Source organism: Aquarana catesbeiana, linkage group LG10, assembly GCF_042186555.1.
Source record: "Aquarana catesbeiana isolate 2022-GZ linkage group LG10, ASM4218655v1, whole genome shotgun sequence".
Taxonomy (NCBI): domain Eukaryota; kingdom Metazoa; phylum Chordata; class Amphibia; order Anura; family Ranidae; genus Aquarana; species Aquarana catesbeiana.
Genome location: NC_133333.1, coordinates 56,368,067 through 56,393,493, shown reverse-complemented (window position 1 = coordinate 56,393,493; position 25,427 = coordinate 56,368,067). Strand labels below are relative to the sequence as shown.

General features: G+C 44.8%; 1 protein-coding gene across 12 annotated transcripts in view; it reads left to right on the top strand.

The window, feature by feature from the left end:
* The window catches only part of LOC141110703 (galactoside alpha-(1,2)-fucosyltransferase 2-like), a 341,918-nt gene extending 319,944 nt beyond the window's left edge, over positions 1 to 21,974 (top strand). For 11 of the 12 annotated variants that reach the window (XM_073602221.1, XM_073602219.1, XM_073602220.1 and 8 more), the window contains one exon: positions 19,677 to 21,974. In XM_073602221.1, coding sequence (XP_073458322.1) covers positions 19,677 to 20,737 — 1,061 coding nt within the window. In that variant the 3' untranslated portion in view covers positions 20,738 to 21,974. Of the gene's footprint in view, positions 1 to 10,557; positions 10,690 to 10,778; positions 14,775 to 19,676 lie in introns of those variants that run through there. The other variant, XR_012236322.1, reaches the window with a different exon arrangement.
* The last annotated feature ends 3,453 nt before the right edge of the window (positions 21,975 to 25,427 follow it).

Below are 25,427 nucleotides of genomic sequence, written 5' to 3'. Positions count from 1 at the left end.
ATCAAGTGCCCCCAGCAGAGTCTGTCCTTGCATCAGGTGCCCCCAGCAGAGTCTGTCCTTACATCAGGTGCCCCCAGAAGCAGAGGCCCTCCTTACAGATCTATGTCCCTGGCAGCGGAGCCCCTCCTTTACATCTGGTGTCCCCAGCAGCGGAGCCCTCCTTTATATCTGGTGTCCCCCAGCAGGGTAGCCCTCCTTACAGATCTGTGTTCCCCAGAAACAGACCCTCCTTACTTCAGTGTCCCCAGCAGCTGGCAGCAGCGGAGCCCTCCTTACAGAACGATCTATGTCACCAAGCAACAGAGCCCTCCTTACTTCAGTGTCCCTGGCAGCAGCAGCGGAGCCCTCCTAAGTGCCGGTTCACACAGGGGCAACTTGTCAGGCGACCTAGCCGCCTGACAAGTCGCCTCCCATTCTGTACTACGGAACCGTTCTAATAGGAGTGACGCAAGTTGCTCCGACTTAGAAAACGGTTCCTGTAGTATTTTTGGGGTGACTTCAGGCGACTTGCATTGACTTCTATACAGAAGTCGTTTTGTAAGTCGCCGCCGAAGTCGTGTGCAGGTCGTCTCGGTGAGGCGACCTGCAAGTCGTGCCGCCCCTGTGTGAACCGGCACTTACAGAGTGATCTGTGTCCCCCAGCAGCGCGGCAGCTACAGTTTTCCTGGCATTTCCTGGCTTTCTCGTGTATGTGTGTTCAGGGGAGAGGCTGATTGTCTGCCCCTCCCCTCTCCACTGAACACAAGGGGAAATAATCCTCGTAACGGCGGCAGCCATCTTTTTGTAGCCCGCCGACCGTTTTCTCCTAAAATATTCCGGATTTTCCCGGGACAAAGGCAAAATCCCGGGAAATTAATCAGGGCGAGCTCCGATTGGGACGAGGGTCCCAAAATCGGGACTGTCCCGGGAAAATCAGGACTGTTGGCAAGTATGGCATAATATTACATGATAGAAATGTACAATTTGAAAATTAATTGTATTAATAAAAATTGGACAGCTCTTAGAAGGCTTCACACTTTTTGCTCACACTTGCATTTGAATGTTTTGTATTCTGAATTCTGAATACAAATTTTCTAAATTTTCAGTATATTTATAAAGTGGATATAACACGCCGCTTTCTGCCCCATCCAAAATAATGCCCCGTACACACGGTCGGATTTTCCAATGGAAAATGTCCGATCGGAGCGTGTTGTCGGAAATTCCGACCGTGTGTGGGCTCCATCGGACATTTTCCATTGGATTTTCCGACACGCAAAGTTGGAGAGCAGGAGATAAAAAATTTTCTGACAACAAAGTCCGATCGCGTCAATTCCGACCAATTCTTTATAATGTGACAAGAATTAAGTAGTTTTGCTGCTCATATTCACACACACTTCTCACAAACTTATTTCTTTACTATTTATCGGGATTCCCTCAATATATTTTGATTTGTCACATCTGACAACATTATTTTGTGTTTTTTTTTTTTGGTTTTTAAGTCAGATTATTTTTTTTTTTTTTGGTTTGTATTTTTTTCAAGGCTTATTTTTGGTTTTTGGGATTTTTATTTGTACTCCTGAAAATCTTTGTGTGTGTTTTTTGTGTCAAGTAGGGATGAGCTTCGTGTTCGAGTCGAACCCATGTTCGACTCGAACATCGGCTGTTCGCCCGTTCGCCGAATTGCGAACGATATGGGCCGTTCGCGCTAAATTCGTGTGGCGCGTCACGGCCCATAATTCACTGCGGCATCGCAGTGCATTGCTGGCTGATGATTGGCCAAGCATGCACTATGACCCGCATGCTTGGCCAATCACAGCGCCGTCAGTAGAGAGAGCTGTAATTGGCCAAAGCCAGGGTGGCTTTGGCCAATTATGGCTCAGGGGATTTAGTACACACCCCACACTATATAAGGCCGCCTGCACGGCGGCCCTGTGTAGTGTGTGTTCCGGTTTGCTGAGAGATAGAGAGAGAGACAGTGTCATTTGATTTGAGTTAGATAGATTAGGCAGAACAGTCAGTCAGTTAGCTGCACTTACAGTGTATTGTGTATATATATGCATCCCAGGTGTTGCATATATATATATATACACTGTATTCAGTTTAGCTAGATCCGTTCCTGTTATCTTCTATCTAGACTATTTACATTTAATGCAGTGCGTCCTGCTCACAGTGTTCAGCTAGATCCGTTCCTGCTATTTACATTTAGTGCAGTGCGTCCTGCTCACAGTGTTCAGCTAGATCCGTTCCTGCTATTTACATTTAGTGCAGTGCGTCCTGCTCACAGTGTTCAGCTAGATCCGTTCCTGTTATTTACATTTAGTGCAGTGCGTCCTGCTCACAGTGTTCAGCTAGATCCGTTCCTGCTATTTACATTTAGTGCAGTGCGTCCTGCTCACAGTGTTCAGCTAGATCCGTTCCTGCTATTTACATTTAGTGCAGTGCGTCCTGCTCACAGTGTTCAGCTAGATCCGTTCCTGCTATTTACATTTAGTGCAGTGCGTCCTGCTCACAGTGTTCAGCTAGAGCCGTTCCTGCTATTTACATTTAGTGCAGTGCGTCCTGCTCACAGTGTTCAGCTAGATCCGTTCCTGTTATCTTCTAGACTATTTACATTTAGTGCAGTGCGTCCTGCTCACAGTGTTCAGCTAGATCCATTCCTGCTATTTACATTTAGTGCAGTGCGTCCTGCTCACAGTGTTCAGCTAGATCCGTTCCTGTTATCTTCTAGACTATTTACATTTAGTGCAGTGCGTCCTGCTCACAGTGTTCAGCTAGATCCGTTCCTGTTATCTTCTAGACTATTTACATTTAGTGCAGTGCGTCCTGCTCACAGTGTTCAGCTAGATCCGTTCCTGTTATCTTCTAGACTATTTACATTTAGTGCAGTGCGTCCTGCTCACAGTGTTCAGCTAGATCCGTTCCTGTTATCTTCCTACTGACAGGCAGGCTTGTCTGGTTACAGTATATAAAGCTACCTGAAGAAAATTACAGGTGTTCTATTTGATCCTATTAGTACCACGGTCAGGCAGCTAGACTATTTACATTTAGTACAGTGCGTCCTGCTCACAGTGTACAGCTAGATCCGTTCCTGTTATCTTCCTACTGACAGGCAGGCTTGTCTGGTTACAGTATATAAAGCTACCTGAAGAAAATGACAGGTGTTCTATTTGATCCTATTAGTACCACGGTCAGGCAGCTAGACTATTTACATTTAGTACAGTGCGTCCTGCTCACAGTGTTCAGCTAGATCCGTTCCTGTTATCTTCCTACTGACAGGCAGGCTTGTCTGGTTACAGTATATAAAGCTACCTGAAGAAAATTACAGGTGTTCTATCCCAGCTTAGTGCAGCTACAGGCCATTAGTATGTCTGGAAGGCCAAGAAGGAGAGGCAGACAGTCACAAGCCAATAAGAGAGGGCAAGCAGGCTCTGTGTCTAGTGCTGGTCGTGGAGACGGTGCATCCTCATCAGCACGTGGCCATGGGACACGCTTGGCCTTTTTTTCGGCAGCTGGCCGTGTTGAGCCGCAACATGCGGAAGACTTGGTGGAGTGGATGACCAAGCCGTCCTCATCCTCCTCATCCTCTCTCACCCATGCCCAGGGTGCTTTGTCTGGCAAAGCAGCGGCCTCTTCCCTCAGCTCAATGTCATCAGTGACTCCTTCCCTAGCTCCACCATGTCCTCATGAGGATTCCCTCGAACTGTTTGACCACAGTGTTGGGTACATGCTCCAGGAGGATGCCCAGCGTTTGGAAGGCTCTGATGACGATACTGAGCTCGATGAAGGCAGTAACATGAGCACGGACAGAGGGGGTGCCCAAGAAGGACAGCAATCTGGCAGTCATGCTCCCCCTGCTGCAGCATACTGCCAGGTTTGCTCCAGTGATGAGGAGGGAGGGGATGATGAGGTCACTGACTCAACGTGGGTGCCTGATAGGAGAGAGGAGGAGGAGGAGGAGGAGGAGGCGGCGGCGGCACATCACCAACGAGGCAGGATGCCCTCCAGGGGCCAGCCTAAGGGCAGCACATTGACTGCATCACACCCCAAAGCTCCACATGTGCAGGGCGCTGCAGTCTCTGCGCGTTATTCAAAAAGTTCTTTGGTGTGGGCCTTTTTTGAGACGAGTGCATCAGATCGCACCGCTGCTATTTGCAACATATGTCTCAAGCGTATCTCGCGTGGCCAAAACATCTCCCGCTTGGGTACCACATGCTTGACCAGACATATGTTGACCTGCCATGCAGTTCGTTGGCAAGCGTATCTAAAAGACCCACACCAAAGAACAAAGAGGATCTCTCCTTGCTCCTCATCAGCTGAGATTTCCAACCCCACTAGACCTTCAGTCCTCTCTGAGACCTGCAGTGAGAGGAATGAAGGTGTAGAATTAGGTGTGTCACAGCCAAGTACTTGTGGGCAATCTGCTTTTGGTACACCGACGTCAGATTGTACCAGGCAAATTTCCCTGCCCCAGCTGCTGCACCGCCGAAAGAAGTTTGCTCCCAGCCATCCACATGCCCAGCAGTTGAATGCTAGCTTGGCAAAATTGCTAGCACTTCAACTGCTGCCTTTTCAGTTGGTAGACTCTGCCCCCTTCTGTGAGTTTGTGGAATGTGCGGTTCCTCAGTGGCAGGTACCCAAACGCCACTTTTTCTCACGGAAGGCGATTCCGGCTCTCTACCGGCATGTGGAAGGCAATGTCCATGCCTCGCTGGACAGGGCGGTCAGCGGTAAGGTGCATATTACCGCTGACTCATGGTCCAGCAGGCATGGACAGGGACGTTACCTAAGTTTCACGGCGCATTGGGTGACTCTGCTGGCAGCTGGGAAGGATGCAGGACAAGGTGCAGTAGTGTTGGAGGTTGTTCCGCCACCACGCCTCCAAAATGCTGATTGTGACACACCTCTCTCCTCCACCCCCTCCTCTTCTTCTTCCTCCATGGCCTCTTCCTCGGAACCAGCGGTGCTCCGTAGGCGTTCAAGGGGCTACGCAAGTACGCAGGCCAAAAGATGCCATGCGGTGCTTGAGCTGGTGTGCTTGGGGGACAGGAGCCACACTGGGGCAGAGGTTCTGTCAGCTCTGCAGGGGCAGGTTCAGAGGTGGTTGACGCCACGCCAACTTAAGGCAGGAATGGTGGTTTGCGACAATGGCACCAACCTCCTCTCTGCCCTCCGACAGGGACAAATGACCCATGTGCCCTGTTTGGCTCACGTCCTTAACTTGGTGGTGCAGCGGTTCTTGGGCAGGTACCCGGGCTTACAGGATGTCCTGAGGCAGGCCAGGAAAGTCTGTGTGCATTTCCGCCGGTCATATAATGCCAGTGCTCGGCTGACGGACCTCCAAAAGGAGTTTAACCTGCCCAAGAACCGCCTAATCTGTGACATGCCCACCAGGTGGAACTCAACGTTGGCCATGCTGCAGCGGCTGCACACGCAGCAGAGGGCCATCAATGAGTACCTGTGCGACTATGGCACCAGGACAGGGTCAGGGGAGCTTGTTTTTTTTTCCCCACGCCAGTGGGCCATGATCAGGGATGCATGCACTGTCCTGTCACCATTCGAGGAGGCCACGAGGATGGTGAGCAGTGACAGTGCATGCATCAGTGACACTGTCCCCCTTGTCCACCTGTTGGAGCACACGCTGCGTGGAATAATGGACAGGGCACTTGAGGCAGAACAGAGGCAGGAAGAGGAGGACTTCCTTAGCTCTCAAGGCCCCCTTTATCCAGACAGTGTTCCTGCGTGCCCGCCGATCACACAGGAAGAGGATGAGGAGGAAGAGGAGGAGGAGGAGGTGGAAGATTGTGTCAGTATGGAGGTGGAGCCTGGCACTCAGCATCAGCAGCAGTCTTTAAGGGATCAGTCCCAAGAAACACATGGACTTGTACGTGGCTGGGAGGAGGTGGCTGCGGACCATGTCGTTCTTAGTGACCCAGAGGACTCCGGGCCGAATGCCTCAGCAAACCTACGCTGCATGGCCTCCCTGATCCTGCAAAGCCTGCGTAAGGATCCTCGTATTCGTGGTATCAAGGAGAAGGACCAATACTGGCTGGCAACCCTCCTTGATCCACGTTACAAGGGTAAGGTTGCGGACCTTATCTTGCCATCGCAGAGGGAGCAGAGGATGAAACATCTTCGGGAGGCCTTGCAGAAAGGTCTGTGCAACGCGTTCCCAGAGACTGGGAGGTTACAAACTCCTGTTTCTGGACAACGTGTTGCTGAGGCTTCGGTCAGTCAAAGAAGGAGCGGTGGAGAAGGTGGCCGTCTGACCGATGCGTTCAGACAATTTTTTGGTCCGCAGCCCCAAGGTATGATCGGTTCCAGCAACCATCGCCAGCGTCTGTTTTACATGGTGCAGGAATACCTAGGGGCAAGATCAGACTTGGACACCTTTCCCACCGAAAATCCTCTGGGTTACTGGGTCTTGAGGATGGATCACTGGCCAGAGCTTGCACAGTATTCAATTGAGCTACTGGCCTGTCCTGCATCCAGCGTTCTTTCGGAACGCACATTCAGTGCTGCTGGAGGCGTGGTAACCGATCACAGGGTGCGTCTGTCCACCGACTCGGTAGATCGGCTGACCTTCATAAAAATGAATGAGTCTTGGATCACCACCAGCTACCAAGCACCTGATGCTGATGTAACCGAATAATTTTTTTTGAAATCTCAGATCCCTTCAAAGACTGCCTATGCTGATGCTGAGTGACTATCCCTGAGTAATTATCCTCTTCCTCCTCAATCATCACGCTGATAGCTTGTAAGAACATTTTTGGTTCTGGGCGCCACCACCAGTGCCTAAGGCACAATTTTTCAGCCCCTGTTTAACAGGGGCGTGTAATTACAATTTTTGATGTAATACTTTGCAGCAGGGCTCGTTCCTGCATTCCAACTAGAGTGTCTGTGAGGGGTTGCAGTGTTGTGGCACCAGCACCAGTGCCTAAGGCCCAATTTTTCTGCCCCTGTCTAACAGGGGCGTGTAATTACAATTTTTGAAGCAATACTTTGCAGCAGGGCTCGTTCCTGCGTTCCAACTAGAGTGTCTGTGAGGGGTTGCAGTGTTGTGGCACCAGTGCCCAAGGCCTAATTTTTCAGCTCCTGTTCAACAGGGGCATGTAATTACAATTCTTGATCTAATATTTCACAGCAGGGCCCTGTGAGGGCTTACAGTGTTGTGGCCACAGCAACACCTAAGGCCCAAATTTCTGCTGAGTATATAGGGCAGGACCCTACTTTCAAACATCTAACTTACAAACGACTCCTACTTGCAAACGGAAGGAGACAACAGGAAGTGAGATGAAATCTACCCCTAGGAAGGGAAATTCTCTCCTGTAAGAGTTAATATGGGAAAACAATTTCTCCTTTCCACTGATGCTTTCCAATCCTTGTTCCACAAAAAAACCCAAATTTTCAAAAAACATTTTTCATTGGGACAAAAAAGTGAGGTGAAATCTTCTGAAGAGGAGGAAAGACAGCAAAACAAATGTCACAGGGGTGATAACCCTTCCCTATGTTTTCCAAAAAGCTTAGAAAAGATTTTTTGGCTGGAGCTAAACACGTTAAAAATGTTCAAAATTACAAACAGATTCTACTTAACAACAAACCTACAGTCCCTGTCTTGTTTGCACCGCCTGTATACTGCTGTTCAGAGTATATAGGGCCTGGTGGCCCCACACCTTTCCTTATTTTAATTTGGGTGCGGGGTTCCCCTTAATATCCATACAAGACCCAAAGGGCCTGGTAATGGACTGGGGGGTACCCATGCCGTTTGTCTCACTGATTTTCATCCATATTGCCATGACCCGACATGACATTAAACCCGCAAGCAGTTTTAAATTAGATTTTTTCCTTTTTAAATGACATTTGGTGCAGGGACTGTTCTAAACATGGGAAACACGCGTCACTTTACAGGCATACTATAGACACCCCCCAGGTACGATATTTAAACGAATATTTCACTTTTTTTTTTTACTTTAAGCATCATTAAAATCACTGCTCCCGAAAAAACGGCCGTTTTTAAAAGTTTTTTTTGCATTGATACATGTCCCCTGGGGTAGGACCCGGGTCCCCAAACCCTTTTTAGGACAATACCATGCAAATTAGCCTTTAAAATGAGCACTTTTGATTTCGAACGTTCGAGTCCCATAGACGTCAATGGGGTTCTAACGTTCGTGCGAACTTTCGGTCCGTTCGCGGGTTCTGGTGCGAACCGAACCGGGGGGTGTTCGGCTCATCCCTAGTGTCAAGTTACCACAACACCATTGATATGTTGATCTATTTAATCTGTAGAAGATTGGTGGTGTTGTCCCTTGTTAATTTCACATTTTATGTTAGAAATGTACCTGAATCGTCACCAACAAACTGTCCTTTTTGGATGAAAACACACATAGGAGAGGATCATTTTCCAAAAAATTACTTTTATTAAGGGCTCACAACTAAACAAAGAGGGAGGCAATGGTGGAGAAACTGCAGAAATGGGTGAAGCCTTGGACCCCCAGGACACACATCAACTATTTTCAAGGAAAATTGGTGGCCTGAGGAGTCCTTATCTAAGGGAGGGCAGTCTGGTCCAGAAGTCCCTGAGATCCAGAAAGCAGCAGATGACATCTCTGTCACCAGACTGTGGTCATACGAGAGACTGCAGCTTTTGTCAGACCAGACTGAACCCAGGTCATCACTCTCTGGTCTTCCTTCCACGCTTCCTTCCACGCGGTGGCTCTGGTGTTGGAGTTGTGGCAACAGGAGGAGGAGGATGGTCCAACTCAATCACGTCGGTCTTGGGTGTTAGTTCCCCACTCACCCCCTTACTTAGAACTTTATAAAGAAGGTCCTCACACAGCTTGCGTTGACCCTCCTGCATGCCCTGCAGTTTTGTGGCAGCCATGCAGGCAAAGGCCTCTTAAGGAGTGGGTAAGGCTTGGAGGGACGCAGAAGCCTCCTGAATGAGCCTGAGCGCTGAATCCTGCATGGGAGTCGTCTTCCTCGCTCTTTTGTATGGAAGGCTGAGGGGAGGAACCTGCAATTCATCAGGCTGCGACTGGTCCCAGGCTTCTCTTGGCTGACACTTAGCCCCACCTCCTCCTGGCAGAGTCTGGGGACACAAATGTCATATGCTGCAGCTCCGGACCTCTGGGAATCTGTGACCTTCTTGCGCTCCCTTAGATAAGTGCTCTTCAGGCCACCAATTTTGGCTTTTAAATAGGGGATGGTTGCTGTGGGGACCACCGGTTTCACCAACTCCAGCAGTGTTTCCAGCGCTGCCTGCCTCTTTTGTTTATTGTTATAATGGGGGTGTCTCACCTGCCACAGACAGGGCAGCTCCCTGTATTTGTCTATGAACAGGGGGAGGAAGTTGTGGTCATTGAAGCCATCCATTTTCTCTGCAAGACACAATACAAGACACACCCTAAGGTCAGGCCAAACTCTCCTAATCTTGTTACGATATAGGCTTCTATTTCGAAGCAGTATAGGCCCAAGTTTAGATCTTACCTTCGTTATCACGATCGGCGCTTTCGATGCTCCTTCCTCCGCTCACAGATCGTACGTAATACGCACGCGTGTTAAGCTTTATACACACTGCGCATGCGTGTAACTCCGCCCGCCCCTGATGTTCTTTCTAGTCTATTCCCTGCCCCTTTTCGTTCGGCGCAGTGGGGGAAGAGCACATGGCGGATACACAGCAGGTGCGTGCTAATTATAGCAATGAGGAGGAGGCAAGCCCGGAGGCAGAAACGTCCCGATCCAGAAGGAGATTTAAGGCCTCAAATATGTCCTTTGGGGAGATGTTGGAGATGGTCGACATCCTGAAGAGGGCCGACTATGAGGGGAAGTATGGACCTTACCCCAACCCCAATGGTCGAAAGGCCAAGATCATGGCGAAAGTGGTCAGGAGTCTGCACCGGCATTTCGGGGTACGACGATCAAAAGATCAGCTCAGGAAACGGTGGTCGGACCTGAAATTACGAGAACATGAGAAGTACAGAAAGATCCGGAGAGTGCTGCAAAAAAGTAAGTAGTTGTCCTGTGTTCCTATTCTTTATGTTTATTACGTTTGTGCTGCTCCATGTGCTTTTCTTACAAGTCTACATTTTTACATGGCAAATTTCATGTTCATGGGTACATTATTCGTTCGTATCAAACATTTTTCTTTCGGCCTATAAAACACCATTGTTTAGGCCATATGCATTTGGCCACAATTTTTACACCCTACTTGTCATAAACTATTTTGGTTGTGTAGATGGCTTTGTTACTAGAATGAAATGCAAACTAGATTCTGTGTAAGGAGAGGACACTCAGCAGCTGTTTTCACATCTGGACACTGGAGCACTAGTGTGGGACACAAGAACACCATTTTTATTAGGGGGGCCACACAGGTGCTCCAGTGTATACTATAGGGGGGGTCTCCATCTGTGAATCTTGTACCAAACAGGTAAAGTATTGCAGCTTGACAAAGGACACTGAAAATGCTACATTTTGGAACTCTGCCAAAATAGACAATTGTACCCCACTTCCAAGCAATGTTTCATATTTATAGTTCTGCCATCAAATCACTGTGTGCTAAGTATAGCATTTTTTTTGACATAGGGGAGAAAAGACTCGGAGGACACCCCTCATCCGAGGAGAACACAGACCCCCCACCTCTGGAAGAAGGGGAAATCCCACCATCCCAAGAAGTGCAGGAGGAGGAAGAAGACGTGGTGGAAATTGTCACAACAGGTGAGTGTCTGCGACCACACGCTCAGGTAAGAGATGTATGACGGCATATTTTTGATACCTTTTTCTTTTTTGGGTTTCTCTCTTTTTAGGTGATCGTGATGTTGTGGCTCCAGATCCTTTCACATCAGAAAGTGCCCAGATCCTGATCGGGGAGATCATGGGGTGTAATTTAGAATTGGAAAACCTCAATAAAAACATCAATGATGTTATTCAAAAAAATAAAAACATCATTGATGTTTTGGGGCGAATTTAAAACCCCTCACAATCCCTTTGTTTTTTTGTGTGCTCCAATGTTCACAATGTTTGAAAGATTTTTCGAAAAGCCTAATTTGGAGGATGCACACAGTGTGCCAACATGTGCTATCTGCCATCACGGGAGATCAATGGACGCGTTTTGGTGGTGCAACCCCTTCCTCAATAATAAAGTAGCTGAGAGGAAGGGGTTGCTCCCCCAAAACACGTCCCTTGATCCCCCGTGATGGCAGCTAGCACATGTTGACATTGTGAAATTTGTGTGCATCTTCCAAATTTGGCTTTTCCTGGGGTGACTTCACCCCATCTGAACGCAATATCAAACACAGTTCCTAAATACTCATGTCTGATATTGCCTTCAAGTTCAAACAAATGTGAACTTTGTGAGTTCAAGATTTGTGGCTTTCTTGTTGGTTTTACACATGCCTGTTTTAGCTTAAATGGACATTTATCTGTTTGATAATGCTACCCCAAAAATTGTTATACCAAAAACATGTTGTTTTGTTAGAAAAAACTTTTCTAAATGCACATGTGATTGTGCATGTATTAAAGAGATTGTTAAGCCAGAATGTGTGGATTATTGTGTCAACGCTAAAACACTTTGTTTGTTGGTGATGTCATTGCTGTTTTCTGTGAAAATGGGTGTTATTTAAGGGCAAATCCTCTTTGCACTACAAGTGCAGTTTCAGTGCACTTGTAGTGCAAATTGTCTTTGCCTTTAGTAAATAACACCCAACAGTGCTTTGTATAAGGTTACACAATCATGCCATTTTCGGGAATCAACACATTTCTGTCAGGGTCAGCTAAAACAAACACAAGCAGTAAATGTCCACAAAGATTTTCTTTTTTTGGCTTTTTTATTTAATAAAGGCTTCACAAATTTGCTGGCATATTAATGGCCCCCCTACCCACAAAGAACTCCAGGTATCGTACATCACGGGCACTCAGGGAGGGCAAGCCAGGACGGCCACTTTCAAGCGCCGTCAGTGTTGTTTCATGGATCATTCCAGCCTCAGGCCCAACTGAGCCAGCATAGTTGGCGGAATGTTTGCGTAAAAAGTTATTGAGAATACAGCATGCCAGGATTATATGATTAAGTTTATACTCCGCCATATGGATGGGTGTCAGAAATAGGCGGAACCGGCTGGCCAGGATTCCAAATGTGTTCTCCACCACTCTTCGGGCTCTGGCTCTTAAAAACCCTCTGTTCCGGGGTGAGGGTCCTCATAGGGAATGGCCGCATAAGATGGTCCCCCAGCGCAAACGCTTCATCAGCAACGAACACGAATGGGAGTCCTTCCACATTGTCCTCTGGAGGTGGCAAGTCCAAGCTGCCATTCTGGAGACGCCTGTAGAACTCCGTCTGGGCGATGACTCCACCATCGAACATCCGGCCATTCTTCCCCACGTCCACATACAAGAAGTCATAATTAGCCGACACCACCGCCAACATCACAATACTATTGAACCCCTTATAGTTGAAATAGTACGACCCCGAGTTGGGTGGTGGGACGATGTGGACGTGTTTCCCATCAATTGCCCCTCCGCAGTTAGGAAAGTCCCACCGCTCGGCAAAGTGGGAGGCCACAGTCTGCCATTCCTGTGGCGTGGAAGGAAACTGTTGAGGAAAACAAAAATAAATTAATATTTTTGCACATAAACATGACAAGCAGATTAGACACAAACATTCTTGGCCAACCTCCAGATAGCATTTATTAAGGGGAATTTAACAACACCAAAGTATAAGGTACACCTATCATATTCCCCCTCCCCCCCCCCTCTCATGGGCCATTTCTAACATTATGGGGGGTGGGGAAATCTTGGACAGGTAACCCTCTCCACTTCATTGAGAGATGAATGCCTAAATACAGGGTATTACTTGGAACAGCCCTTAGTTACACTATTGGCAGCCCACTGGACAGGTAAGAAGTGTCATAATACAAAGATATAAATACACACTGTACACATTTGAGCACATTTGGGCATTCTGCTATTACCTATCAAGATAATAATAGGATCTAAAAAGTTTAAACAGTACCATTTGAAAGTATACAGGCAGGCCCTTGCACTACATGCTTTGGGGAATTCATCCATAAATCTGACCACTAAAGAGATGGGTATAGTGTGTATGGGTTTGGCAAAGTCAGCAGATAGATGATTGAGGATAGATAGAGAATTGGGATCAGCTGACTTAGCAGTTGGGGGAGGGAGGGTTACTAAAAATGATTTGGGGACACCACAAAAAAAAAAGCCTCTGCCACTCTGCCTGAATTTAAAGCTAAAATAACATTTCAAAACATTTTAGGGGGTGTTTGGGGTAAAGCACTACTATGAAGCTGATAAAATACATTGTTTTAAGTGACTACATGAGGTGAATATAGGGCCGGTAGAGCATGCTGGGGAGGTTATTGAAGGCCAATCTGTATGAAGGACCTAAAAAATTAATTACATAAAAATCCAGCTTGCATGAGGACAAAGGGGACATTCACAGCATATTCCAATCATAGTAAGGATAAAAATCTTACCTTCATATACTCCTTCTGCAGGACCTGGATGATGACAGAACAGGTCTCTGGGATAATGATACCCAGAGCCTGGGGGGAGATGCCTGTTGAGAACTTCAAGTCCTGCAGGCTTCTCCCTGTCGCCAAGTACCGCAGGGTAGCGACGAGCCTCTGCTCCGGAGTGATGGCTTGCCTCATGCAGGTATCCTGCCTGCTGATATAGGGGGTCAGCAAAACCAACAAACGGTGAAATACGGGGTCCGTCATCCTGAGAAAGTTCCTGAAATCATCAGGATTATTCTCGCGGATCTCACGGAGCAAAGGCATATGAGAGAACTGGTCACGCTGAAGCAACCAATTCTTGGTCCATGAACTCCTCCCCACCCTGTTCATGGACTGGACTTGTGTCAAGGTCAGGACCCCAACACCAAACCCCTGCACAACACGAACTCTACGAGGAGTACACATACGCAACATGGCTAGAAAGCGGTCGGCTGCTCAGAACGAAGTAACAGAACGCACTGAAGAACAGCAAGGCCTGTGAAGAGCGACCTGAAAAACAGTAACGAACGCACAAGAACACACTGACAAGTCAATGGTACTTGCTTGCACGCACTGAAGAGCAGATACAAACCCACAAGCACAAACTGAACGTCAGAAAACGATCTGAAAACCACGAGTCTGAAAAAGCACGAATCGTCTCTCACCAAACTTTTACTAACACGAGATTAGCAAAAGGAGCCCAAAGGGTGCCGCGCTTGGTTCTGAAGTGGCCTTTTCTAGTCTCGTCGTACGTGGTGTACGTGACCGCGTGGTTGGCGATCGGAAATTCCGACAACTTTGTGCGACCGTGTGTACGCAAAACAAGTTTGAGCCAACATCCGTCGGAAAAAATCCTAGGATTTTGTTGTCGGAATGTCCGAACAAAGTCCGACCGTGTGTACAGGGCATAAGATTCTGTTACTGATTTCAAAGGGTTCCTTTGTGCTATTATTTTTTTTCCTTCAGGGCTTTTGGCCTGGTGTGGTTCTGGATTGGAGGGCTGCATGCCTGAATAAGGGTCTGGCAAGAATTTTGAAAGGGACTCCACACAAGACAAAAAAAAGGCATGGGGTACCCTAAAAATCCATAGCAGACCCTTGTTTGAGCATGTAGCCTGGACTGAGCAGGAAAGGGGGGGGACAAGCATGTACCCCTCCTTCCGCAAAACCATGCCAGGTAGGATTACCATCTTTTTATCAAGCCAAACCCGAACACTTTAGCAGCGCACGACAATTTAAATGTTGTCTTTTTTGCTGTATACCCTATAGCAGTGATGGCGAACCTTGGCACCCCAGATGTTTTGGAACTACATTTCCGATGATGCTCATGCACTCTGCATTGTAGTTGAACATCATGGAAAATGTAGTTTCAAAACATCTGGGGTGCCAAGGTTCGCCATCACTGCGCTATAGGATTGCAAAAGACCCGGGACAATGTTGAGTTGGATTGTGGCGCATGTAGTGTCCCGTAATGAACAGTGGGTGTGGCCAAATTGTGTTACTAATGGGAGAAGCTTAAGGAGCATAGTTAAATCAAGCAAGGTTAGTTTGTCCCCAGGTCAGTCTGTACTCCAGTATAATCCCTTCCTGGTCAGTCTGTCCCCCAGTACATCCCCCCCAGTTCAGATTGTCCCCCATTATAATCCACCCACATCAGTCTGTCCCCCAGTATAATTCCCTCCACATCAGTTTGTCCACAAGTATCTGTAGCCCAGTTAAAGTGTCCTCCCTACCAATATAATTAAAAGCACTGGAACCTGAAGGGAGGGGAGAGGGGGATAGGAGGACTGGTGCTGCAGGGCTGCCACTGATGTGTCAGGTGGATTAAAACCCAGACTGTCCTAGTGAATCCCGGACAGGTGGCAACCCTAATGCCAGGCCACATGCCCTCAATAAGGGCAGACTGGCAAACCAATTTGTCCCTATGATGATGGGTTTAAGGGCCTCTTCTCCACATGCCTGGCCCAGCGGATGTGTTGTTGTGCAGGGGAAGAGGGGAGGGTTACTGGAATCTGGAAGTCCCTTTTAAAATAACTGGCCTTGATTTATCTGCCACATAATAAAGCACACACTGACCATTAAAAAAAAATAAATGCCACATCCAAAATATAATCCAAGGACGTATATGTCTCATGATGATCCTCTCCCGCTGATACTTCATCACAAATAACAGCTCCTCGGCCTTCTGATGAATGTAAACAAACCCCAATCAGACATATTGGACTAAAGACACATTTTACCCATGGGAACATAGAGCTTTCATTTCTTACCCTGTACGGGAATAATTACAGCATATGATGGGTATTAAAGCCAAATTGTCAGCAAATATTCTTTAAATGAAACCTTTTTTAAGACACATGGAGACTGGATTTTAAAAATGTTCATTTGACTATTGCTAGTTGCCTGGCTGCCAGGCTGGTTGCAAGGATTGCCGACGTTTCCCTGGCTTTCCTTCAAATTCGTCCCAAGTGAGTGACTGAAAAACACTAAAACAAGAGACGCAAAACAGCCAAGCAATTAGCATTTTCAGAAAGAGGTTAGCAATGGGAAGAACTTATATATGTATTAGATGAGAGACAAGATTTAATTTAAGCTCTTTGTTTATTAGTACATCATTAAGGCCCCTTTCTCAATTGTGCGACTTTGTCGCGATTTAAAGCGATGCCTGTGTAATCTTGAGGTCTATGAAGCTTAAGTTGCATCAAAGTCAGACCAAAGTAGTGCAGGGACTACTTTAACCACTTCAGCCTTGGACCATTTGGCTGGCAAAAGACCAGAGCACTTTTTGCGATTCGGCACTGCGTCGCCATAACTGACAAATGCGCAGTCGTGCGACGTGGCTCCCAAACAAAATTGACGTTCTTTTTTTCCCACAAATAGAGCTTTCTTTTGGTGGTATTTGATCACCTCTGCGGTTTTTATTTTTGCGCTATAAATACTTTTTGCTATAATAAATATCCCCAAAAAATATATATAAAAATTTTTTTTCCCCAGTTTAGGCCGATACGTATTCTTATACATATTTTTGGTAAAAAAAAATCGCAATAAGCGTTCATTGATTGGTTTGCGCAAAAGTTATAGCGTCTACAAAATAGGGGATAGTTTTATGGCATTTCTATTAATAATTTTTTTTTTGCTAGTAATGGTGGCGATTGGTGATTTTTATCGTGACTGCGACATTATGGCGGACAGATCGGAGACTCTTGACGCTATTTTGGGACCATTCACATTTATACAGCGATCATTAAACATACATGCCATCAGCAACCACACTTTAGCTTGCTCGTTCGGAAATCTGTAAAAAAAGGCTCCATTGTGGATTTGGCGAGGCTCATCCTTTTCTTTTGGGGGGCCTTTGTGGAGCTGCTTCTCGGCCCAATGGAAGCCGCCATATTTGTTAATCGGCAGCCATATATCTACTGACTTGTTTATTACACTATCTTCCTCTCCTTATACGAGAGTTTAATTTTACACATTTCCTGCATAAAAATCTTTCTAAAGGTTGGATACTGAATACACCTAAAACTTTCTCCTCAATAAGCCTCTGAAGAAGGGACACCTGTCCTGAAACATGTCAGACTCATGGAGATAATATGTATTCAAAAACTCTAAGAAATATATCATAAAAACTCGTTGCACTGTATATAAGTATTTTGTACAGATCTATGTTTAGATAATCTTGTTTTTATGCTTTTTTAAGCATTTTTTCAATAAATAAATAGATTTTACTTATAAATCAACTGTCTTGTTCGCCTGTAAAGTCCCACTGTACCGGGGGGGTACAAAGGTTCCCCCTTCATTGGGGTCCTTGCTTTCTCCCTTTATACAGTGATCAGTGCGATTAAAAATGCATTGATTACTGTGTAAATGTGACTGGCAGTGAAGGGGGCGCTGTAGGGGTTAAGTGTGTCCTAGGGAGTGATTCTAACTGTGGGGGGATGGGCTACGTGTGACACGACACTGATGACCGCTCCCGATCACAGGGAGCTGTGATCAGTGTCAGTGTCACTAGGCAGAACGGGGAAATGCTTGTTTACATCAGCATTTCCCCGTTCTTCCTCTCCGTGAGATGATCGCGGGTATCCCTGCGGACATCGAGTCTGTGGGACCCGCGATCACACTCACTAAGCTTGTGGCGCGCGCGCCCGCAAGCTGCTTCTTAAAGGGCAATGTACAGGTACGTTGGTATGCCTGTACGTGCCCTTCTGCCGACGTATATCGGCGTGAGCCGGTCAGCAAGCGGTTAAAGTCACTGAGACTTGATGTCACACAGATCTGAATGGTACTCATTGGAAAACATGAGGTACGACTTGTCATGCGACTGTGCAGTCTCGAGTCGCAGGACAAATCGCACAAGTGTGAAAGGGGCCTTAATGTATTTTTCATTGCAAGCAGTGTAAGTGTCAGAATTTGATTTGGTATCAGCCCTTTGTAGTCTCTATACAGCAGAGCTCAGTCAGAGGGGGAGAAGCAGCAAAAGCAGCCAGTCAGTTGTGCTGCAGTGCTTATGTGCCAATATAAAGCATGCTGATGGGGGGAGAAAACAGAGCAACAAAGAGATGAGCTCATCAGTCTGCAGATTCTCCCTTCTCTGTTTAGTCAGACTGGGCAGTGACAAGACCCATATGTAATATTTAAAATGTATGTAAAGGCAAACCGTTTTTGTTTTTTTTGATAGAGTAGAGAAGGGTAAAACTCTGGTTAGGTTATAATTTGTCTTCTGTTTCCAGCTGTGGTATTTGTCTTTCCTGTCCTGGAGATGCAACAGGAAGTGAGAGGGAATTCCTTTCTCGGACAGTTGTTACCAGAACATTTGCCCTATATGCTAATTTACCGTCACTACTTTCCTCCTACTTTCAGGTCTCAGTGGCAATAGCCACCAACACAAATAGAGAGATGTCCCCATTAGGGACACAGACCGCAAATAAAACTTGGCAGGGGGTCTAACCCTTGCCCACCCTCCTAAAAAAAAATTTGACTATACATACACATTACTATACTATATATACATACTATATAGTATAGTATATACTATATATACTATATTATACTATACATAACTGTAGCAACTAATTAGCTCACCTGTCTTGCCATACAGATCTATGCCTGGCTATGTTTGGTCATGCTGTGTAGCAGAGCTGTGTAAATCTCAGGAATGGTTGAGCAGAAATCTAAATAGTTTGGCCTTGTTCACACTGAGCATCTTAAATCGTGCCTTGCGCAGAGCCGTGTTTACCGCCATGGAGATGCTCAGGTATTGTGTGTATCCCCATTCTGGCAGTCCCATAGCTGTCAGTTGGGATGCAGCTTTTGCACAGACATTTACTGCTACCAACGTGAAAGCTGTGTGGATTAGGGGCCATGCACCCACACCTGCACAAATATCACATTGGGAGCAGCGGACGTGTGTGTGCAGCTGCTGCATCCCAATTGAAAGCTATGAGGCTGCTGACACATAGATGCAAGCAACACCTGTGCATCCCCATGCCAGTAAAACATGTCCCTGCATGGGGAATAGATTAAAGTGCTCCTTGTGAATGAGGCCCTAAACCAGCTCCCATTCATGTATTTTAAATGTGTATTTACCTGTTTTAATGTACTTTAAAGTGATTGTAAACCCACACCTTCTAAAGCAACCCATTCAATTTAAAATTGAAATAAAAGGCAAAACATTTGTGTATAGATATAAAAAAAAAAAATTACACAGATCTCATTCTCTTTGTTCTCAGCTGCATAAGAGCTGGGGGAGGAGAAGCTGCAGAACACTGACCTTCTCAGTGAAAGGCTGCCCAGGGGGGCGTGTCAGGACATATCTGATCATTGGAGGAGAGCAGGCTGGGTTCCCAGCATAGCTAGAGAACTGACCACGGTGTGTTCTCCTGCACCCTAATTTAATGTGATAACAACTTGCCACCTGCTTTACACAGTTTATTAAACGTTAGCGTGGTAAGAAAAGCAGATTGGACTGGCAGAAACACCAAGGTTTTTATACAAAGAGAGCAAAACAAAGAGAACAAGATACTTTTTCATACAAATACATGGTATCAGGAATATGAAATGTTGGGTTTACAAACGCTTTAACTTTAATGTTTATTTACAACATTCACATCTTGGCAAATTGTTAGAATCAAGATAAAAATAACTAGTATTGTTTTTAATGAATGTGTCTCTTTTGTCAATTTTTCTCTAGCTTGGACCACTGGAAACATGAATAAGCATCTCTTCTACAGCATAGTAGTTACTTTTGCTCTTTTGGTCGTTATGTGCCTTTCCTATTTATACCATGCCAAAATAAACGTTGTGTTTACGAACATTGTGCAAAAAAATGAAGTGGTTTCAAGAACAGAGGAACCAGTCATTGAGAAGACTCAGACTGTAGAACAACCAAAACCTCTGACCGGTATGTGGACTGTCAATGCCATTGGCCGTTTGGGTAATCTAATGGGAGAGTATGCCACGCTTTATGCTCTCGCCAAAATGAATGGCCGACAAGCCTATATCTTGCCAGGAATGCACAGCCAGCTGTCAAAGATCTTTAAATTAAGATTGCCAGTACTCCACCAGGATGTAATTAACCGCATCAAATGGAGGCATTACGGACTTCATGACTGGATGTCTGATGAGTACCGACATATAGAAGGGGAACATATTCATCTCAGTGGATACCCATGTTCTTTTACATTTTACCATCACATAAAAGATGAGATTCTACGAGAATTTACATTCCATGACTTCATTAAAGAGGAATCTTATGCATATCTGAACAATGTACGTGGTGACAGGAAAAATGTCACTTTTGTAGGTATACATGTCCGTCGAGGAGACTATGTGCATGTTATGCCCAACACATGGAAAGGGGTGGTTGCTGACAAAGGATATTTGCAAAAAGCCACAGACTATTTCAGAAAAAAGTATGAAAACCCACTGTTTATTGTAACCAGTAATGGGATGGACTGGTGTAAGGAGAACATTGATAATTCACTGGGAGATGTTCACTTTTCTGGAGATGGTCAAGAGGGATCTCCAGGACGGGACTTTGCCCTTCTTGCACATTGTAACCACACCATCATGACTATAGGGACCTTTGGTATTTGGGTGGGCTATCTGGTAGGTGGTGAAACCATCTATTTAACAAACTACACTCTACCTGACTCTCCTTTTCTTAAACTTTTTAAATATGAAGCTGCTTTCCTTCCGGAATGGATTGGGATTCCTGCAGACCTCTCTCCACTTCTGAATAAGAATCCATAATGTTAACTCAGGATGGGCGAACGGTTCGGCCCAAGCATAAGTTCGGGCCAAACTTTGGTTGTTTGGCGGACACCAAACAATATGCGGTGTTCGGAGCAAATTCAAAAGCCGCCGGAACACTGTTAAAATCTATGGGACACTAACATGAAAAATCAAAAGTGCTCATTTTAAAGGCTTACATGCAAGTTATTGTCATAAAGTGTTTGGGGACCTGGGTCCTGCCCCAGGGGACATGTATCAATGCAATTTATTTTTTTAAAAACGTCCGTTTTTTCGGGAGCAGTGATTTTAATAATGGGGGGGGGGTCTATAGTATGGCTGTAAAGTGGTGCATTTTTCCCATGTTTAGAACCGTACCACAGCAAAATGACATTTCTAAAGGAAGACAGTCATTTCAAAACTGATTGCGGCTGTAATGAATTGTCGGGTCTTGGCAATATAGATAAAACTCATTGAAAAAAATGGCATGGGGTCCCCCCAGTCCATTACCAGGCCCTTCTGGTCTGGTATGAATATTAAGGGGAACCCCGACCAAAAATTAAAAAAAAATTTTTGTGGGGGTCCCCCCAAAATCCATACCAGGCCCTTCAAGGGTTTGGGGTTTCCCTTAATATTCATACCAGACCCAAAGGCCGCGATCAGATTTAAATAACTTTTTTCCTTTTAGAAATGTAATTTTGCTGCGGTACTGTTCTAAACATGGGAAAACTGTGCCACTTTACAGGCATAACATAGATACCCACCAGGAACGATATTTAAAGGAATATTTCATTTTAATTGTTTCACTTTAAGCATTATTAAAATCACTGCTCCCGAAAAAAAAACGTCTGTTTAAAAAAAAAACAAAAAAACGATACATGTCCCCTGGGGCAGGACCCGGGTCCCCAAACTCTTTTTATGACAATAACTTGCATATAAGCCTTTAAAATTAGCGCTTTTGATTTTTCGTGTTTGTGTCACATAGACTTTAACGTTGTTTGTGTGTTCTTCTGAATTTTCGAATGTTCTGGTGCAAACAGAACATTCGAGGGGGGGGGGGCTGGGGGAGGGGGTGTTTGGCTCATCCTCATCTAGGAACTTCTCTAGATGAACAGAATGCCAAAAGTATTTAAATAGGATCTATCTCTCCTGTGGAGATGATGTTGCATTTCATACAATGCAAAAACAAGATTCATGTTGCATAACGTATTACATTGCTATATATTTATGAACTTTAGCAATAAAAAATTAGATTTTACCCATAGTATCTAAATACATTTCATGTTTAAATTACACAATGCGGTTTTGAGATTAAAAACTAACACTATCCACTCTGATCAAAAAGTGTATAGTGAGATTGAAAATAAGCAGCTATAGAGCTCCCTGCATGGTTACATAGTAGATATGGTTAAATAAAGACAACAGTCCATCCAGTTCAACCTGTGTAGATGTGTGTGAACATACATATTCAAGTATCGGCTTTCTGAATATCAAAGTATAGGCATGGCCTTCTCCTTCACATCCCAGGAGATTCAATAGGTCACTAAGGCTCTGTTCACACTAAATGCCGATGCGGCTCCCAGCAGGGGTCCTGTGCGTCCTGGTTCGCTCTTTCAGGTCTGATTTTAGCCCACATTTTGGGCTGAATTCGGACCTCAAACGGATCAATCAGACAAACAGAGCTTCTGTACAAATTTGCACTGGAGCCGCATCAGAAATTTGTGAACGAGCTCCATAGAGAGGTGGTCACATTCTGCTATTGTGAATTGGATGGGGGGGATCCTGCATTCAATTTGCAATAGTGTAAACCCAGCCTAAGGCCTCAGCCTTGCATTAATGTTTTGGGCTGGGGCTTACCTATGCTCTGCAGGATTCAGGATTGCAAACAGTTTGTTATTCATCTACTTTACTTTAAAGAAAATTACATAGTGATGTGTTAAATATTTTCTATTTTTAACTGGGTGAGTATGCTTTACCATGCATTTAATGCTTACTTGTAATATAACCCAATATTATATAATCCCAGAACCCTTGATTTGTGTTTACATTAAAGATTAGAAGGCTGGAAGGCTGCCAAGTCACTGTTGGGAGAGGGGGGGGGGACAGGAAGAGTTAGACCCCATACACACTATTAGATTTTCTGCAGATTTTTGTCTTCAGATTGCATACAAATTGAAACTCTTAAGGGTCGACCTCATATTATATGGTTTTGGCAAACCTGAGTCAAAAATCTGCAGAAAATCTAATAGTGTGTATGGGGTCTTAGGCTAGGTACACAGTTATGCATGTGCAGGAATGCGTGTAAAAAAATTGCATGTGTTCGCGCACCCATAGGTAAAGCGTGACGCTTTTTAGCAGATGTATGGCGGGTGTGTGAAACCTCATGATGCTTTTTTAAGTCCAGCTTCAGTTTCGAAAAGGTTTCGAAAAGGTGCGGGGACCTTTTTCCTTTGTTTCCCACAGGTACAGCAGCCTGATCAAATGAATGGGCTGCTGTGACTGCCCAAAGGCATGCAGGAAATGGCTAGATGTGAATCTACCCTTAAGTAGGTGTACAGCAAACAAGGACTTTAGTGCTTCCACTGTAAAATATGAGGATGAATTGCAACACAGTGCCTGTATCTACAGATGTCAGAGAGGACTTGATTTAAAGTTAATTTACTGTTTGGTAAGAATATGTAGATGTTTAAATTTCAATATCCTGGCCACAGTTGCACTTTAAAGGGTCCACCTGAAATGGATACTATGGTTTTTGGTAGAGGATCTAGTGTTAAAGTTTGTGTAATGGCAAAACTTTTCATTTAGTTTTGGATAGAATGGGGAAGGCTTAGACTTTAAGTTCTTATTGCTAACTGTATCTCTGCTAGTGAGAATTACCCCTGTATTAGTCCTGGTGACCCTGTCTTCCAATGGAGACAAATGTTGTTAGGACAGGTGATTTAAGATGAGAACACCCTCCCTTTTTAAGGAAGATTTGTTATCACCTCCTTTTGCATGTCCAAGACAGGGAGCAAAGGAAAATTTCCTAAGGTGGTGCCCTATTGTATTCAAAACTGAAAAAAAAAATGTTTGGATTGACAGGGAAACCCAAACTCCTTTTTGACTTCAGTAACATTTTGACTGCCGAAGCTGAAATGAAAAGTGGATATTCATTATAATTATTATACAGACATGTAGGGAGAGCAGAGAATGGGGTATTGAATTAAAATTTGCTCTAATTAGCTGGGACCTCTGATACAATTTATACTATATGTCCTAGGTGGAAATCCAACTGTTTATATCTGACAGAGCCCTCCAAAAAAAAAATTTCCCAAGCACAGAGAACGATACCCCAGCTAAAAGAAAGTGAAAATAAAATTCTAACATAAAGAATACAGAAATACACAATTATACTAAATGTTACGCAATTGAGTTGATTTACTAAAGGCAAATAGACTGTGTACTTTGCAGTGCTTAGTAAATGAGGTAAAGCTTCACTTTACAAAGAATACCCAAACACATGCAAGGAAAATAAAAAAACTAAATTTTTTGCACACGATTGGATAATGGAAGTCAGCAGGGCTTTGCTTCATTTACTATGCTCAGAGCAGCTCTATTTGTCTTTAGTAAATCAACCCCCATATGTCTTCTAAATACAGAATGTATGCTTAATTGAAACATGGCTGTTCCTTTTTACAATTTGGATTATAGATAATAAATGTATGTTATGAATCCACGCTGTCATAACACATGTGGCTGCTGGCAAAAAAAGTTTGATATACCCAACCTAAAAACTTACAATAGCGTGAAATGATGCAGCACCAATGAATATAACAAAAACATACAAAAAACAAATGAGTAAACAGTGTTTGATGTGCCAAGCGTGAAGTTGTTTTTAAATCAAAATCCATATACACTATATTACCAAAAGTATTGGGACCCCTGCCTTTACACGCACATGAACTTTAATGGTGTAGCACTGCTCCCTTGGGGACTGCTTGGATTTACCGCCTCATTTGCACCTTCATGACCTTGGGAACATTCCAACCCACCTGACACTCTGGGTTCAGAAATCTTTGCACCACCTTAAAGTAATAAGTCAATCCACTCAATGAGTTTATATTCTATCAATGTTTACTGAATAACTCTAGGAAGATTTTGTTGCACAAGGAGGTAATAGATCAACTGAACTTCAGATAACAGTCCTAGTTCAGAAGAAGAATTCCTCCACAATAATACATGTTAAACAGTCTGAAGATAACAGTGTCTTATATACACGTATGTACAATGGAGTACCACTTGAACTTGACCTGCAAGTATAAGCAAGAGTTAGGGCATTAATTCTGGCAAGACTTCTAAAGGGGAAACCGAGGCCGGCCTATTCAAATTTAATCCTAATGAGAGATCAATTGAACAAAAACAGTATGAGGGCCCTTTTAGTAGTGACAGTAATGTCCCAGTTGCAGGCCTGATGGTCTTCGCTAGCAGTTGGAGCTCATTAAATATACCCAAAAAAGTGGCGCAACAAGATAAAGATACTTCTTGGAAAAAAGGTTGATGTGACAGGTGTATATGTACAATGTACAGTGTCCCGGTGAAGTAGCAAAGAACTGTTTGTAAAGGTGGGCAATTGCCTTCTCACCAATGACCAGGCCGATTCAATGCCTTCTGAACAGTGATTCCTGAAGAGGCGTCCTTGCAGCGGTTCCACTCGCGACAATCATCTGATGAA